Source organism: Pithys albifrons, chromosome 24 (genome assembly GCF_047495875.1).
Source record: "Pithys albifrons albifrons isolate INPA30051 chromosome 24, PitAlb_v1, whole genome shotgun sequence".
NCBI classification, from domain to species: domain Eukaryota; kingdom Metazoa; phylum Chordata; class Aves; order Passeriformes; family Thamnophilidae; genus Pithys; species Pithys albifrons.
The window spans coordinates 4,986,894-5,003,919 of NC_092481.1; the positions used below are offsets into that span (position 1 = coordinate 4,986,894).

Sequence of the window (17,026 nt, forward strand, 5' to 3'; positions counted from 1 at the left end):
AAATGAGAAAAAAAGAAATTCGTCCTAGCCTAGCACGTTGACGGAGCAACTCCCGGTCCGCGGCATGGGCAGCCCTTTGTCTCTGTCACCGAGGTCATTAAACTCCCGGCTGCGGAGCCCGGGTCGGGCGCCCGCCGCGATACCACCGCTCCAGCGGCCCCGGCCCCGGCCCCGCCCGTCCCCGGGACGCCGAGCCTGGCCCCAGCCCCAGCCCCAGCCCCAGCCCCAGCTCCAGCCTGGCTGTTCCTGCTCGCCTGGCGCCTGCCGGCGGGGACACAAAGACACTCGGGGTCGCAAGGGACCCCCGAGAGCTCGGGAGACACCGGACACCCCGCAATCTGCGGGATAGAGGCCCGCCGGGGGCAGAGGGAAACCGGAACACCCGGGGACTGCCGGGACCCCTGGGACCACCGCGCTACCTCCCGCGTCCCCCACTGAGAGTGTCCGCCGCCTCCCTCCCCGCGCCCGTCGCCGGCACTGCCCTCGCCCCGGGGGAGCGGGCGGGTGCCGGTGCGTGTCGGTGCCGGGCTGTGTGTCGGGGTGTCAGTGGTGTGTCAGTGTGTCGGGGTGTGTGTCGGGGGTGTGTGTCAGGGGGTGTGTGAGTGTGTCGGTGTGTGCACGCTCCACTCCGGGGCTTTGCGCGAGCCGCGCATCAGCGGTAGGAGGGGACAGAGCCGCTCCTGGGGCGCACCGGCAGCCCCGGCTCCGCAGGTGCCGCCCGACCGGCACCGGCACCGGTACCGGCACCGCACGGCTCAGTCCGGAGCGGAACGGCCCAGCTTGGTTCGGCCCGGCGCGGAAGGGAACGGCCGGAGCCGTGGGCTCGGCGCGGGACGGGCCGGCGCGGCCGCTCTAAGATGTGCCATGAGCCGCCCGGCCCCGGCGCTGAGCGGCCGCTCCGCCTGAGCCCCGGGCAGCAGCCGCCCGAGTCCCCGCTGCCCCTGGGGCCGTAGGGCCGTGCTGGCCCGCGCCCTCCCCAACGATGCCCCATCTCTGGCCGGCGCTGCGCCGCGTCCTCTGGGAATACTGGGCAGCACTCCTGGTCGGCGGCTTCTGGGGACAGAGCTCGCACGGGATGCCGCATGTCATCCGGATCGGTAAGGGCCGGCGGCGGCGGCGGGAGAACTTCGGGGCGCGGGGATGCGGTACCCGGGGCTGCAGGATGCGCTGTCCGGTGCAGGGGAGGAGGGTCCCGCAGCGGAGGATGCGCTGGCCGGGGCCTGGGATGCTCTGGTCGGTGCCGGAGCGGACGGTGCCCGCGGGGCTGCGAGGTCGGGGCTGTGTCCCGGCACGAAGAGGGCAGCGCTCGCGGTGGGAGCAGCCGCCCTGGGCACGGTGAGATAGGGGTGCTGGGCACCGTGTGAAGAGGAGAGGGGAATGCTGTGACCCCGGAGAGGGGGGTGCTGGTTTCCCAGAGAAGGGGAACGCTTTGCCCCTGGAGAGGGAGGCTGCTGAGTCTGCGACGAGGAGCGCTGCGGTACCCGGTGCGAGGAGTGGTGTTGAGCCTGCTGCAATAGGGGTGCTGTGCAGAGGTGATTTGACGCCGAGCACAAGGGACAGACAGCCCGGGGGTCCCGCGGCATCAAGCCGCGCTGCCTGGAGGATGTCAGTGGGCTGGTTACACCACAGCTGCTGCTGAGGACTAGGCGTGTTTCATTAAATTGCTGAGGTTCTGGGGAAAATTAATTTTTAATAATGTTACATAAAGTAATTGCACAGATAACAGCCTGGGAACGAGTCTGCGATCTTTCTTTTTCTAATTAAACGAGATACTTGTTTTAAGCACGTCATGTAAGGAATGGTGCTGATTTTCTATTACATCCGATGCACTTTGCCATTCGTACATGTACTCAGAGATGTGCTGTGTGCCCAGTAAAAATTACAAGGAGGGCTTTAACTGCCTTTTCAGGGTTCGAATTCTCACCCACAGAAACCAGTGAAAACTGAACGGATTTGTGAATATTTTAAAGTCGAAAAAATCGGTCTTACTTATCCCAGTGCAACTGCACAGCAGCAATGTGAAAGCCAGAAAAAGAAAAATGCTGGTCTTGAGGGACAAGTGCTTTCTGAAGTGAAACACTGTCACCTCCAGCGTGGTTTGAAGCCACTGCATGGCCCAGATCATCTCATGGACAAGGGCTTGATACCTGCAGGGTGAACATCTGCTCTGCCCTGGACTTCTGTGAACAGGGCTCTTCAGGCAGATGTGTTCCTGTGTGTGTTATAGTGCCAGAAATACTGGTGGAAAAGGCAAAGGGATCTGCCTCCAGGGCCTGGGCCCTGGTGGCTGGTGAACTTTCACCAGAGCCAAGCTGCTTGGTATGCTCAGCCTCTGCCTGGAACAGCTGGAAATGTTTTTGTGCCATAGAAACCCGCTCCCAGGAAGGCTGTGTTGCTGCTGACAGGGCACTCTGGGCTTCGCCAGTCCCACTGCAGGAACAGAGAGGAGGCGTCCTGCTCTGTGAGTCCCCCCCTTGTCTGCCACCAGCCTGTCCCCCCTGAGAGCACCGCAGTGTCCGCGGCGGAGTTTTTCTTTCCAACGGGTCCCAGGGCGCACATCCCCATTGGCACCATGAGCAGTATGCCAGGAGGGCTGTCGCAGCTGGGCTCTGGGCTGGCAGCTCCTCCTGCTCTCAGCTTGGCAGCAGCAGACCTGATTCTTGGTGGCCAGACACGGCTGCTGCCAGGCTGATGCTCTGAGGAGGACGGAGAGGGGCTTTTGCGGCTGTGGCAGATGCTCGCGGGGGAATGGGCTGAGGCCACCAGAGCAGGCAGGTGCTGAGACTCCCAGGAATAGCCACGTGGCTCGTGGGGAATATTTGGGCCCAGGAGTATCTCAGGGCCTCTGTGGAGATGTTTAGCCTCTAGTCTTACTGCCTCAGTTGTCCTGAAAATGCATTTTCTAGACAAGGCTCAAAGCAATTGCACAAAAGGAGAGAGGAGCTTTCAATGCGGAGACTGCTGCTGGATCTCTGTGAAAGCACTCGGGTCTGCTGCAGCTCTGCTCCCCTTCACTGGGCAGGAGGGCAGGCAGGGATGGAGGCAGGCAAGGAGGGAGGTGGGCAGGGAGGGAGGGAGGTGGGCAGGGAGGCAGACAGGGATGGAGGCAGGGATGGAGGCGGGCAGGGAGGCAGACAGGGAGGAAGGCAGGGATGGAGGCGGGCAGGAAGGCAAACAGGGAGGCAGGGATGGAGGCAGGGAGGCAGGCAGGTGCAGGAGTACCACTGTACCACTGCCAGCACCACTATGCCTTCTGCAGAAACAGCCTGGCTTTGCTGCTGAGAAATCCCCCAACAGTCAGCCCCTCATCGAGACACCTTCTTGATCAGTAAAATAAGAAACTTAAAAGATCAGAAAAAGGCTTTAATCGGGGCTGCAGGGAGATCTGTGTTTACCTTCGCTCTCAGCTAAAACTGGCATCATTTTGACCTCTTTTTCAGCCCACTGGAAAACTGCAGCTTCTTCCCCTGCATTAATTTGTGCAAAGCTACTCTGGCTTTCAAGTAATTATTTTAATTATTAGGTTATGCCAAGAACTGGAGAACACTTAAGTAACTATTGTTGTAGCACTGAAAAATCAAACCAGAGAGAAAGCAGGTAACTTCTCTAAGCTCTCTTTTTTCCCTGCGAAGCTGACTGTTAAAATAAATACAGAGAGACATATCTAAGAAATGGAAAGAAAAGCCAAAAGCACTCTTTCTCTCATGAGTAAAATATAAATATTTAATATGCACATCTAAACATAATCTATATATGTACCCCTACAAAGAAAATCTGTGTCTTGTTGCTGGATAGCTTTCTTTTTAAGCAGGAGTTTGTATCTGAAGCTTATTCAACAGCTGCTTGGTTATTACGCAATCTGTTAAATATTTGAAAACGCCGTATCAGAAAACACTATCCAGAGCTGCTCCAAGTGCTCGGTTCAGCTCTGAGTTACTCTGGAACAGAGATGGATAACTGTAGTGGTGTGAGAGGAGCTGGTCCCGGTGAGGGATCCCAGCCTGTGCTGCTGCCAGCCCTCCCTGTGGCTGAGCTCTGGGAGCTTCTCCCTGGCATGAAGCGCCACACTGAGCAGCTGAGTATTTGCAATATCATGCCCCTCATATATAAAAGCAGTGAGCACAAGGTGATTAAAGGTACCGTAGTGAGCCCATTTATCTAACCTTTCACTTGGATTAAAAAGCACTAGTAACACCTTTCAACAGATGAGAGCTTGGTGCCATTTTGCAGAGCTGATGGCACTGTCTGTAACAAAGAAGGGCGGGATGACTGGAGTCAGTGGTGCAGGTGGAGCCGGACTGGCGGCTCCAGCAGACCCGTTGCAGCCACTTGATTTTGCTGAAGCATCATCAGAAATTCCTGAGAGTGATTCTTTTAATGGGTGATGTGTTACCAAGACACACGTGCAGATTGGATGCCAGCAGACTAAGATTAGTAAATCCCAGCACCGGCAGGACAGTGGTAGTGCTGGATTTGGGGATTCATGGGTGGGTTTGTTCTCAGGTGCTGCTGGGGAGGCAACTTCAAAGCTGTGCTGCCCTTGGCCACCCTGTTCCTTCTGGGAGTGCAGCTGATGTGGCACCTGCCACCCCCTCTGTGGGCAGGGGGACAGGCAGGTCCCCTTGGGGCACCCCAACCCTGGCTGTGGGCTCACCTTGTCCTTCTGCACGAGGAGCACACTGGGCCAGGGAGTGGATTCATTTTCCTTTCTACATTTTAAAAGGAATCACCTTCACCTCCAGGTCCTTGCTTTTGTGTTGGGTTTTTTACTATTCCTGCAGATATTTGTGGCAATAATCCCACCTCAAGCACATCTGCCAGTGCCACTCTTGTATCGCTGAAGTTGCTGTAAGCAGGATCAGTCTCCAGCAAAGCTTTTAAACAAACAGCTCTGCATGAGGAATTTATCGGATTTTATTTCTTGTAGTGTCTTTCTAAGATATGTTTGTGTAGAGAAGGGGTCAGGGCATTGATTGTTTGTATGATTTGCAAGTAACACAGAAAATACAATCAAATTGGAGTCTGTGTGGGAAAAATATCATTGATTATTTTTTTATAAATACATAGAAAACAAATTCTGTGGATAATTATCCTGCTCAATGTGATTGGCTTTTCTGAGGCTTATTATGCCTGTCAGGAAATTTATTTTGAAATCACCTTCCCACACTGTGCAAACGAGGTTGTATTTTTAAAAATAAAGGCAAAAGCAGTCTTTTCCAGGCTGAAAAGGCAGTACCCAAGGGTTGGAAGCTGCACGGCTGTGGGGGATGTGGATGCTGAAGTGGGAATCCTCAGTAAGGCAGCTTGAGGCTTTTTCTGCTCAACTCGTGCCTGGTGATGAGATTGGAGGGAGGGTGGCAGGATGGCCCAGAGCTGGATGGCACCAGGGTGTTTTTAAATCACTCTATTGCCTCCTGCACTCCTGTGGGCATTTCTGTGGCCACACATTCAGTGCTCAAGCCTTTAATGGTTGATAAAGTTATTTCAGGTCATGAGATACTTTGTGTGTCAGATAACACATTCTTGTAATTTCAGCAGGAGCAGTGTAAATTGTTTGGTGGTAAATTAATTCTGAATACATTTGAATAACAATGTTAACTCTTTATCGCAGAATAGTCTAATTATTTGATCTTGGCATCCTCTTGAGAACTTCATACAGGAAATTAAGATCAAACCACAAACCAGAAAAAAATAGACTCTCATTCATCACAGGGCAGGAGAGATGCCAAACCAGACAGACCTACTCAGTGCTGGGCTGCTGCCTCAGGGTAGGAATAGCCCCCAGAGACTGCCCAGCACATGGACAGCCCTTGTGCTGGAGGCAGGAGAGTGTGAACAGCTCGAGGGGTGAAGGAGCCTTGTGTGGGCTTTGTGTGCATGGAGAGGCGTGGATGCACCTGCCTGACATCGGGACACACAGACACAACTAGGACACACTGACACACACCGGGACACACTGACACACACCAGAGGACGCTGACACTCACTGGGACACACTGACACACACCGGGACACACTGACACCGGGATACATTGACTCATACCGGGACCCACAGGCACACGCTGACACACACCGGGAGACACCGACACACTCCAGGACACACTGACACACACACACACATGCCTTTGGCGTGGGAGCTGCCTCTGGTGCTGAAGTGCCACATCTGGTTTTATCATCAGCACATGCAAATCCACCTCTATAACTTAATTTCGCCACCTCTGGATGTTTTTATTGATGAAACTAAGGAGAGGTTGCTGTTATGAAAAGGTTCCTGTAAAGCCTGCAAGGCGCAGCAGGCACAGCTCGACACTAATTCAGTCTCCAGCAAAGCTGGGTCCCTCTTGCCCTGGGAAATGAAGTGCTCCTTGGCTACAGAGCAGCAGTTTCACTGAATTAGCAATCCTAAGTGAAGTCCAGCCCTCCTCCCTGTCGCCTGTCGCGATATGCCGCGGCGCAGCGCTGGCGCCCAGCCGGGCCCCGCATCGGCAGAGGGCACTGCCCCGCCGCGGCTCCCGCCTCCCTCCCCCGGACCAGCCGGCGTTATCCTCACGGATTTCCCAGCGTTTGCACGGGGTCGCTGTGCCAGCAGAGCTGCGATGCTGGGGTCTCTGGTGGAGACACGGTATCGCATAAACCCGACACAGCCCGGTGTTTGTAGCCAGCGTGAACCCTCCTAATCCAGCACACTGCGCGTCTCCACCAGCTTCGCCGTGCCATCTCCTTCCCCTCCTTTTGGCTGCAGCTTTAACGCGGGGCTGTCTAGACGGCTTTTTGCTTTGCACACTGGAAGACGTGCAGTGGAAGTCTCTGGGAAAAGCAGATAGTGAGCTGAAAGCACCAGAACCATGGGCAAGGGGGAAGAGAAGCAAATGTTGAGAGGAGCTGAGAGTTGAACATGAGGATAAGAACAGCGCTACGGCGGTGCTGCCAGGGGGAATGGATGTGGAACAGGAGTTCTGTGCCCCTCAGAGACTCCAGCTCGCTTTGCCAGGCAGGGACTGTTGTGGTTTGGGCTGATGCAGAGGGGATTCAGATGGGATGGGAATTCGTGCGATGATACTGGTGTTCATTAACAGTGAAAACAGGGATAATATGTGCTGGTATTTAACACTCATAATAAAGACTAAAATAGAGGCAGGTCCTTAGCACAAATGAGAGCTTTTAAAGCAGGTGGAGGGCTCAGCTCATTGCTTTGTCTTTGCTCCTGCACCAGCTTTTCTTCGTTCCTGCCTTTGTTAACCCCTTCGGTCTCTTCCTGCCCCCCCTTGTTGTGCTGCCCCAGGGAACCCAGAGCTTCACTGCTCAGGTTTGCACTGCAAGACTTTTCCATGTCAAAGTGTTACCTGGGCCCTCGTGCTTTAAATCTGCAGCGAGACACTGTGCATGAATCCACAAATACGGATGCGACTGCTCCGTTATTTCTGGCAGGGAAGATCATCAGGAAAATGTTCAACTGCAAACGCGGCTGAGGAGAGCGTGGGGTACCCCTGCGTCAGAGGCAACCCCAGCGCTGTTCTCAGCTTCCCCCACACTGCTCAGCCCCTGCAGCGCTGGCAGGAAGAGAGGGAAGCAAACACCGACCATCGGCAGGAGAGGTCACCACGCTATATCTGTATTATTTAATACTTTAGCCCAGGGATCTAGCCAGACTTTGGGTTTTGTTGTTGTGCCCCAGCCAATAACCATCATTTTTCTATGTTTGGACAGATTTGTAGAATAAAAATCAGAGCTGGGAAGTAGTGAGGGAGCAACCAGAATATTCTGTATCAGCTTCTTGTGCCTGGGACATTTAGGACAGCAGCGTGACCTGGAAAGCAGCAGGAAAGACTCAGCTTCAAAGGCACGGACTGCGTGGGTACCTTCAGGGAAGATTTTAGCAGATAGATAAACCACCTAATATCAAAGGCATATAACAAAGACTTAAAATTATGTTAAGTGTTCAGATGAATTCTAGAATTTGGACCCTGCATTTTGTGCATTGCTCTGAAAACTGGGCACCTGGGGATCCCATCTAAGGGGTATCCAGCTTACCTGGCGCTGGAGCACTCAGTGTGTTAGGAAGGCTTTTGAGCCAATTTCAATTTGCCTCCCATTCCTTTTACCTGCAAGCAGGACCTTCAGGAGCATCAGTGGTACCTTTGCAGCAGCTCAGTGGAAGCAGTGGTTCCTGTGTCCAGCAAGGAGTGGGATGAGGCCATTGACTTCTGACAGAGGACACTGGACACTCATTAGCTGGTAATGACATCTGATTGATGTGGCATGTCCTTTGTTCAGACTAGGGACTTGGAGGTAAACAAATGAGCTCTCTGAACTCACCAGCCCCCAGGTGAGTAGAAACGTACATCGTTCCTAAAATAACAGAGCTGGTACTGCAAAATCCAAACTCGATTAGAGACGTGGAAGTGTGCGGTGAGAGAACCGGCGTCACCGTGGGCGGCTTCCCCCCACTCTAATGAGTAGATGGCTGTCAGCTCGTACTTTTCTCCCAGGATGAAACAGTAAATAAAATCTGGTATAACCCACAAATTTAGCTGAGTTACGGCTGTCTATTGGGACTGAAGTGTTAGACTTGTTGGTTAGTTTTGCTGTGAATTCAAAGCACTCTGAGGAAGTCACAGCAGTGATTTTAAATTCCACCCCCTGTGAGACACGGTGCCTGCCTGGGTATGAGGGCTGAGGGGGCTTTTCCCTGTCTGCAGCAGAAGCTGTGTGTTAGGAACAGGGTGGATTTTGTTCTGAATGGAGCAACCAGACACAGGGCCTGCTCAGCAGAGGATGCGAGGCTGGATGTCATAGAATCACAGAATGGTTTGAGTTTGGAGAGGACACAAAAGCCCATCTTGTTCCACCCCCTGCCATGGGTAGAGACACCTTCCACTAGACCAGGTTGCTCCAAGCCCTGTCCAGCTTGGTCTTGAACATTTCCAGGGATGGGGCTGATGCACTGAGGGGCTCTGCCAGGACATCCTGCTCACTGCCAGCACACTGTGCTCTGCAGGAACAGCCCTGCAGCCACACGAGGGAGGTTCCCTTCCTAGGGAGCTTGGGGAAGGACAACGGTCTGTTAGCACTGCAGAACTCCAAGATGATGTTCTTTCATCGGATATGCAGTAAAAGGTACAACATAATTAACCTTAAACCCCTAAGCTTTTTCCTTGCCTTTGCGAGACAGATTTATAATATTTTCTTTTTTGACACCGGATTCTTAGTGCAGACAGTGATTTATTGAATAATCAATTTCCTTATCTATGTAATACATTCAAGTGATCCATCAATGCCAGATAATCAATCCAGCTCAGGATTTTAAGTGTATGTATGTGTACTTGTATATATATTTTCCTCCTGTATCGTTGTCAGGCCAAATAATGTCTCCCTTTCTGTGCTCCTTTTCCAGTGACTTTTGTTTATGGTGTGTAAAAGAAACCCCCGACGTTATATTACACCCTGTAAGTTTTACGGTACTTGAGAGGTTTATGCGCTATGAATGTAAAGGGCAATGCAATAACGCAAAGGGCAGTGAGACATTTTTAAGCACAGAAGGATATACACGGAGCTGAGGAGATAAATCTGGGAGGATAATCGCCCCACTGTGTCTCTCCTATTTATGAGAAAGACATTCACTGCAAATCATGCTTCAGGTCACTTGTGCCCTGGTCTCTGCTCTGCATTACAGGCTGTTTTAACTGCTGTTAATGTGCTCTGGGATCTCTGCCCCGCTACAGAGCCATGTCTGTGCCCAGCAGAGGGGGCTCAGCCCAGGTAGGATGTATTTTCCCCTCACTTGGGTGGTAATTTGGTCTTGTGCAGCTCAAGGATTTGGGTACGTGGCAGATCAGGTGGCTGTCCTCTGTGAGTTGGGAAAGGGCTGAGTGAGAATGAAACATGGAGGGAAGTAAGAGGAATCCCAGTTGTCAAACTTGAAGCTTACGGTTGTTTTAGTTGAGGAAGAGGAAACCTGGGTTCAGCCTCCCACAGTCTTGGTATTTGCAGGCAGAGTTGGCTCTGCTTGGGCTGGGCAGGAATGTGCTCCTAAAAACAGGTCTGGGAACTTCAGCAAACACTGTCCATACAAGGAGGGGAACTGCTTGGCATCTTGCCCTTGTCAGATTTCTGAAACAATCAAGCTGTGAATCCTTCTCAAATGTGAATATTCAGAATTCAGCATTTGCAATTAGCAGTAGAATTGGAGACAAAATACCATTACTTTCTGAGGTCAAGATAACTTGTATACAGAGGTCCCTGTCCATGTGCTTCATTCAAAATCGAATTTGTTTTGTGGGCTTACAATGGCAGAAACGCTGATGATTTTGTTATTGCCACATGTTTGGTACTTTCTGTGCTGGAAAAGATTTTGCCTTAATTACTTTCAATTTTAAGTGCCTGGCACAGAGACAGGATTTTCCTGATTTGAACTCTCCCATAAAAACTTCAGAACTTAACTGGAGACTGAAAATCTCACCATGTGGCAGAGCCCCAAGGAGTTCCCAGGAGCAGGAGCTAATGGAAGGTGTCCTGCTTCCCCCTGTGACAGCAGGCACTCTTAACACCTGAGCTCAACAGCTCCAGCCACGGCTGGAAAACCCAGAGCCAGGGTAGAACATCCCCGAGGTGGGAGGAGGGGAAAGGAAACTGCAGGAGCATCCTTCAGATCCATGTCCCCTCCATCCAGACCGTGGTTCTGCAGAGCCCAGCACCTCCTGCAGCTCCTGGAGCCATCCCTGTGACATTTGTTTTTGCAGTAATGCTGTTAAGCTGAAACAGGAACCTGTAAAAAGGAGAATCTTGGTTTAAATCTCTGGTCTATAAAATCTTAAAGATCTGCTCTTCCTTTATAGGGAAAGAAAACCATTTTCTTCCTCATTTTATGCATTTTTGTCTAACAGATTTTTATTTCTACAAAATCAGGTTTTGTCGTCTAGTTAGACGAAATTCAAAACAAGTCCTTGGATGTTTTGCTTCAGGGTGGCATCTCAGCTTGACTCATAATATTTGAATGGAAATAGGATCTGTAGTTTTCTTTCCTATTCATCTACATCATAGGGAAAAGGTTGTCCAGAAATGGTGTTCCAAGACCTTAGATGAAGGTGATAATATTTTTTAAAATGTAGAGCTTGTCCCTGCGCAGATCATGAAATTCATTTTAGATTAAAGTCACAAATACAGTATTGAATAAAAGGAACTCTCAGTTCTTCTAGTAGCTACGTTCAACCCTGTGGTGTGTTCCAGTAGCCAAGTCTGACTTTGGACATAGGCCAGTAAAAATATAGTTAGACCCATATTTATTTAATTTTCTTATCCATTAATGCCCTGGTGATTATTTGAGGAAAACAAGAAATGTTTTCTTGTATGCAGGGTAATTTCCTCTGTGAAATGTGGCAGTTTCAGTTGCTGGATCCATTTCCTCCAACTGGAGGCAGAGCAGTGGCACATGGAACCCAGCCCAAGCTGTGGATCCTCCTCTTTGAACTATGGATTCACATTTACTTTTAGGATTTTTTGAGTCAATTCTCACCTAATTGACTGTCACTCCTTTTCCTTCTCGCTTTTGCTCCAAGAATCACACACACACACTTGGAATGCAGCAATAACTCATCTTGATGGATGAGCCACAACTAAACCCCAGGACTGAACCTGGCAGGTGTAACGTGCCACTGAGTCCAGCCTTAAATACCAGCTCCAGGCTACTGGTGTGGCCATTCCCTTCTATGATCATCACCTTAGATGCTGAACTTCCCTCCATACCCTCAGGCGTCTGAGTGGAGGGAGGAGATGAACACAGCTGAAATCCTGAACAAGTTGTACTTTCTGCTATTTTAAGAAAAAGCTGCATTCAGAGATTTCCTCAGCAGCTGGATTGGACTTTTGCTTATCGTCAGTGCTTGGTAACAAAACCTTCAGAATGTTCCTGGTTTTCCAAAGATCTTAGGAAGTGTCACCAGCTCAGGTGACACTCTGGGAGTCCCATGTCGACCTCACCACCACACCCCTGGTTCCACACAGATGAGTTTACATGGGAGTTTCCCCCCAGCCTTGTGCCCATTGATCTTTACTGCTGGCTCAGGCACCTCACTCTGTTTTTTGACTGCATTATTAAGGTCAGTCTGTGTGGTTACATGACTCTTTGTGCTTTGTGAGTATTTGTAGGGAAACCAATTTCCATATGAATTATGGAAGTTGATAGCAACACGGCTGTAATTCGTAAATTGTTCTGACAGCAACATTTTGTAAGAGAACACAGAGAAACCAGGGTAATAAAACTTGCCATTAAGGGAGTGGACTTGTGAGTCCTGGAAAGAATTCTTGTCCAAGGATTATTTATGATCATTGCACACCAAAATGTGTTTTTGCATTTTTATTGCTGGCAAATTACTTGTAAATCCACCAGGGAGCTAATGATTTTTCCTCTGAGGCCATGTGACTTCGTTTTGGTTTATACATATCCATTTCTGTGACTGGTTAAGCCCTCACTTTTGATTTATAATAACAATAATTATTTTGAAATAGCTGGGGTGTTAAAGGGTTAACTGTCCTTTGACTCCATCTGACAAAGCCCACGGAACAGTGATGGATTCCAAGGGAGAAAGGCTGGTGCTGCCTGGGCAGGTTTTCCCTGGATCACTGTAATGGTGCTAACTACCTCTAATGGGGAGCACGGATTATTTATGTTCTTCTGCAGCTTCTCATTAATTTTTCAGAGCACTTGGTTGAAGAGTTCCGACTTCTTGGCTTCTTCATTAGTGTTACCTGTTCAACAGTGTGGAGCAGAGGAGGTGACTTAATTCAGAAAGGAGCATTTTAGTTCAGGTTGCTTTACAGGAGGAGAACAGGAGCACAAAGCTCTGGGCAAGAAGGTGGGAGAAGGGGCAAGATTTTAGCGACTTTTTGGTCTCCCCAATGGGACTGGCACAGGTCAGAGAGGCTCTGTGCCCTGAGCCATAGGCTCTGCACATCCCATGTGCCCATGTGCTTCTGTCACTCAGGGCTTATGGCTGGTGCTGAGCTGTCCTGGACACCGTCCAGGGCAGTACCAGCTGCCCCAGTCCCCAGTGGCTATTCCTGCCCTACAACATCAAGGGGTCTCTGTGCCCAGTGCTTCCAGTTCAGCTGTTGCTCCTCCTGCTCCCACCTGCTCAGCTGGGCTGAGCTCAGTGGTGCCACATCTTTTGTCCTGTCCCCTAAATGCCAGGGGTGCCACCCCCTCTTATATCCTGTTCTCCAAATGCCACGGGTGCCTCCTTACAGAACAGCAGCATTTACCCAGTTGCTCCTCAGGATTCTCCAACCATTCACTGCAGGAACACTGTGGCTGCAGGGAGCAGCAGGCAGCTCAAGATTAACGTTACAAAGGTTAAGGGAGCCCTAAATTATTCCCTGCCATGGTTCCCAGAGTGATGACACCTCTTGTTTCTGATGTGCCGTCTTAGACAGACCCTCTTGATGCAGCAGAGGTGAGGGCTGCCTCCAAGGATCACAGCTTGGTGGTGCCCATCCACTGCTGTCCCTCCTGAAGCCTTAAGCCAGGTGGCATTCCCTGGCCTAAAGCCACAAATGGATGGAGATGTTGGTTAGGTTTTGGGGATCATTTGTACATTCATTAGTAATGACTAATTGCATTTTTGATCGTAGCAGAGCAGTGTGTTAGAGCTGAGTTTCCTTTATGGATTTTCAAAGCCTTGTTTTTAGAGAAGTATTTTTTGGTCTGTCGTTGGCTCCTGTTCTGCTCCATTACAGACTCCCCACGTGGCTTTGAACAAATGACTTTGCTCTTCTGTGCCTTAATTCTGTACTTGTAAAATAGGGCTGAACACACCCCTCTCTCCTCTGTGCTGTGGGAATGGGGTGGCCTTCAAGCCTGTGGATGTCAGTAGCTGAGCTTGCTGCACCACAGCAGTGTCTTTTGAGGCAAAGCAAATAGATATGAGCAGGCACAATCCTATTACCAGTGAAATACTGAGATTACAACCCAGGACTCTCTGACTGGAGCAATTCTGGGGGAAAAAAAAGAGTATCCTAAATACACTTAACTGCTTATTTAATGTAGATTTTAGAAGTTATTTATTGAAATTTAACAACTGTTTAGCCAATACGGGACTGTAAAGCCTTTAAAACATACTCTTAATAATCCCTTCGTATTTAACTCGTGTACAATAGTGTGTGCTATTACATCCCAATTACATCCTATTTGAGATACTTAATTAAAAGGGAGGCTGTAAGAAGCTCCCAATCATTTGGCTCCTCAGCCAGACCCACATGATGAGGATTCTGTGCATCAGCAGGTGCCAAACACATCCTGGAGCAGGCACAGCAGCAGGTCTGTGTGGGCCTGGGAGGAGGCAGGGCAGGATGGTGTCCCCATGAGGCTCTCAGGCCTTGGAGGTCACTCCTACCCTGTATGGGACAGCTTCAGTCCTGAGATGCTCTAGAGGAAGGTTGGGCCACAAATACTTTATGCTTCTGGATGCTCTCCAGGACTGGGATGTTCGCAGGTCAAGGATGCTCTTTGGAAGCAGCTGCCCATCACAGCAGCTCTGGTTTCAGCACTGCCATGGGATTGAATCAGTGCCAGGCCCCTTCCTGCAGGAGCCACCTCCAGCTTTGCCACTGCTTTTGGACCAAAGTTCTGGTGTGGAGGAGCAACCTTGGAAGGGGCCCCAAGGCCAAAATACTTCCTGATGTTCGTGGGAACCTTGGAAATGCTGCACTGCTGCCTCCCTTCTGGGTGCCTGAGCAGCACTCAGTCTGCTCCGCTTTGCCCTGGTCTCTCCTGCAATTGGGAATCAAAAATCTGGCATGTTGTGCCATGCCAGTGTCCCTACCCTGCCCTGTGCCAGGCTGTCATGGACAGACTCTGTGGAAGAGCCGTCAGACATCCATCTGCAGGCAGCAGTTCCACCAAGTGACTGCTCTGCCTCTCTCCAATAAAAAATAATAATCCAAGCCTCCTTTAATTCAAGCCTGTTTTAAATCAGAAGTGACAACAGCTTTGTGTTCCCTCCACGGTGGGATGTGAAGTTAAGTTGTGTAATTGATTTTTTTGCTTTTAATTATCAGCCTGAGATTCCAAACTGAGGAACACGAGGACACCACGAGGCATGCTTGTCTCTTTCAGCAGTGGAGTTTGTTTATTCAAGTGCTTAAATATAGCTCTTAATTGCATGGCTGATCCTACACTACAGTGCAATAAAAAGGGCAGGACAAGAGATGCTTTTGCTCCCCGGAATCCCTGTCTAGGCCCTCACTGTGGTTCCTGGTGCAGCCACTCAGGGGTAGGGAATCCCAGAGCAAACCAAACACTTTTCCTGGAGAGAATTGACACCCTTGGTTCCTTTTGTAGACGGATAAAACAAGTACACAGGGATCTGTGTGCAGCAGCTCTTTGGGTTTTGCAGGGGATTTCCAGGCAAGCCCAGGTTTATGAGCTAGCCAGGAACCCAGGGTGCACAGTGTCTCATAAAAATCCCATTTTCCCCTGTCAGCTCTGCAGTTGTATTTCATTTTCAGTCTAAATCTAATAAGAGGATCAGCGGAGGTTTTGGCAGGGAACTGTCCTGGTCCTGGGAGTGATGACTTATGCAGCCACATCTCAGCTGTGGGAGGGAAATCTGGAATAACAGCCCTTTCCTCCCAGGCAGCGGCTGGAGGAGGCTGTTCGCTGGGACCTCAGTTAGGAGAGTAAGGATGCTTCAAAGTGAAAGGGAAACAGGAACCTGCTTGTTGTTTTTGTTGTTCCAACTCCTTTAAAATGATGTTTAGATTTCATGTATTGGTAATTACATACACTTGGGTGGTATTTACCACCAGCCACTGATGGATGCTCTATAATCCTATATAAGAGAGAGCACATTTGTTTTCTGAGGCCAACTGCACACAATCTGTTATTGTGTGATGCTGAATACTTTGAGGGTTGGTGCCTTTCAGTGTTGAGCATAAAAGCCAGGCCTCCCTGACAATAACCTGCATTAATCAGGCTTCCCCAGCCTGCAAGTCTCGGAGACCGCGACGTCTTTGTACGTCAAAGCTTGCCAGGATTCCACAGTGAAAAACCTCCCACCGATCTCCCACTTTCATTTATTTCTTTACTTGGTTTAAACGGGGAAATATCCTCCCAGTACAGCTCCCACAGCTTTAGCTGCATCTCCACACATTTCTTTTAAACTAACCGACAGCTTATGGTGGGAGAAAAAAGCAGCTGCAACTTGCTGGAAATGGGGGAACTTCACTTCCAGAGGATTCAGCTCCTTTTGTTTTCCACAAGAGCTGTTGAGTGCTCAGAGCTTTAAAAAATACGGCCACTTATTCAGGCTCCTGAAACATGGATTCAGGGGGCAGGTGTCCTGTGGGCTTCCCAGAGAGCTGGAAGCAGGAGTGAAGGTCCCTCAGAGTCCTGCTCACTGCTGTGCTTGGCTGCGCTTCCACAAACTCCTGCGGGAACTGAAATTTTGGTGATTCTACTCAAGTTTTCATCATTGTTGGAGTCCCCAGCTGTGCTGTTTGATACATCCCGAACTCCCCAACTCCTCTGAGCATATGGGAGTGACAAGATGCAGGATCACTCCAAAGTGAGCCTGCTTTTATTTAAATATTCCAGGGCTTTCAGAGCAGTGTCCCAAGTGGAATCACAGCAGTGGCAGGGCCAGGCTGAGCAGGGTGCCAGCTGTGCACCAAAGGGAATGGGGATGATGGGCAAGAGGGAGTGTAACTACAGGGCTGGGGAAGGAGGTGTTCATCACCCTGTTGAGAAATGGGATTTGAGGAAAGCAGACTGTCCCAGGGACACAGCCCTTGTCCAGGCAGCTTGTCCTTGTCTCTGGGGCAGCTCCAGCACCCAGGCTTGGCCATTGCAGCATCACCGAGCCACTGTAGTCAGTCAGCTGGCCAGAGTCCCTTGGGGCAGGAGAGCCAAGTGCTCGTGATGTTCCTTGGGGAGAAGGGCCCTCCACAGTGATTTAAAGCGCTTTGGGAAAAGTCAAAACAAATAAGAAAAGCCAACCAAACTTGGACTGCAGTGGACACTTTGATCTTGAGC

The 17,026-nt window shown here is 50.4% G+C and overlaps 1 protein-coding gene across 1 annotated transcript in view; it reads left to right on the plus strand.

Annotated features, from left to right (window-relative positions):
- Positions 1 to 982: 982 nt before the first annotated feature.
- GRIK3 (glutamate ionotropic receptor kainate type subunit 3) overlaps positions 983 to 17,026 on the plus strand; it is a 93,617-nt gene continuing 77,573 nt past the window's right edge. The window contains exon 1 of the mRNA XM_071576997.1: positions 983 to 1,097. Coding sequence (XP_071433098.1) covers positions 983 to 1,097 — 115 coding nt within the window. The remainder of the gene's footprint in view (positions 1,098 to 17,026) is intronic.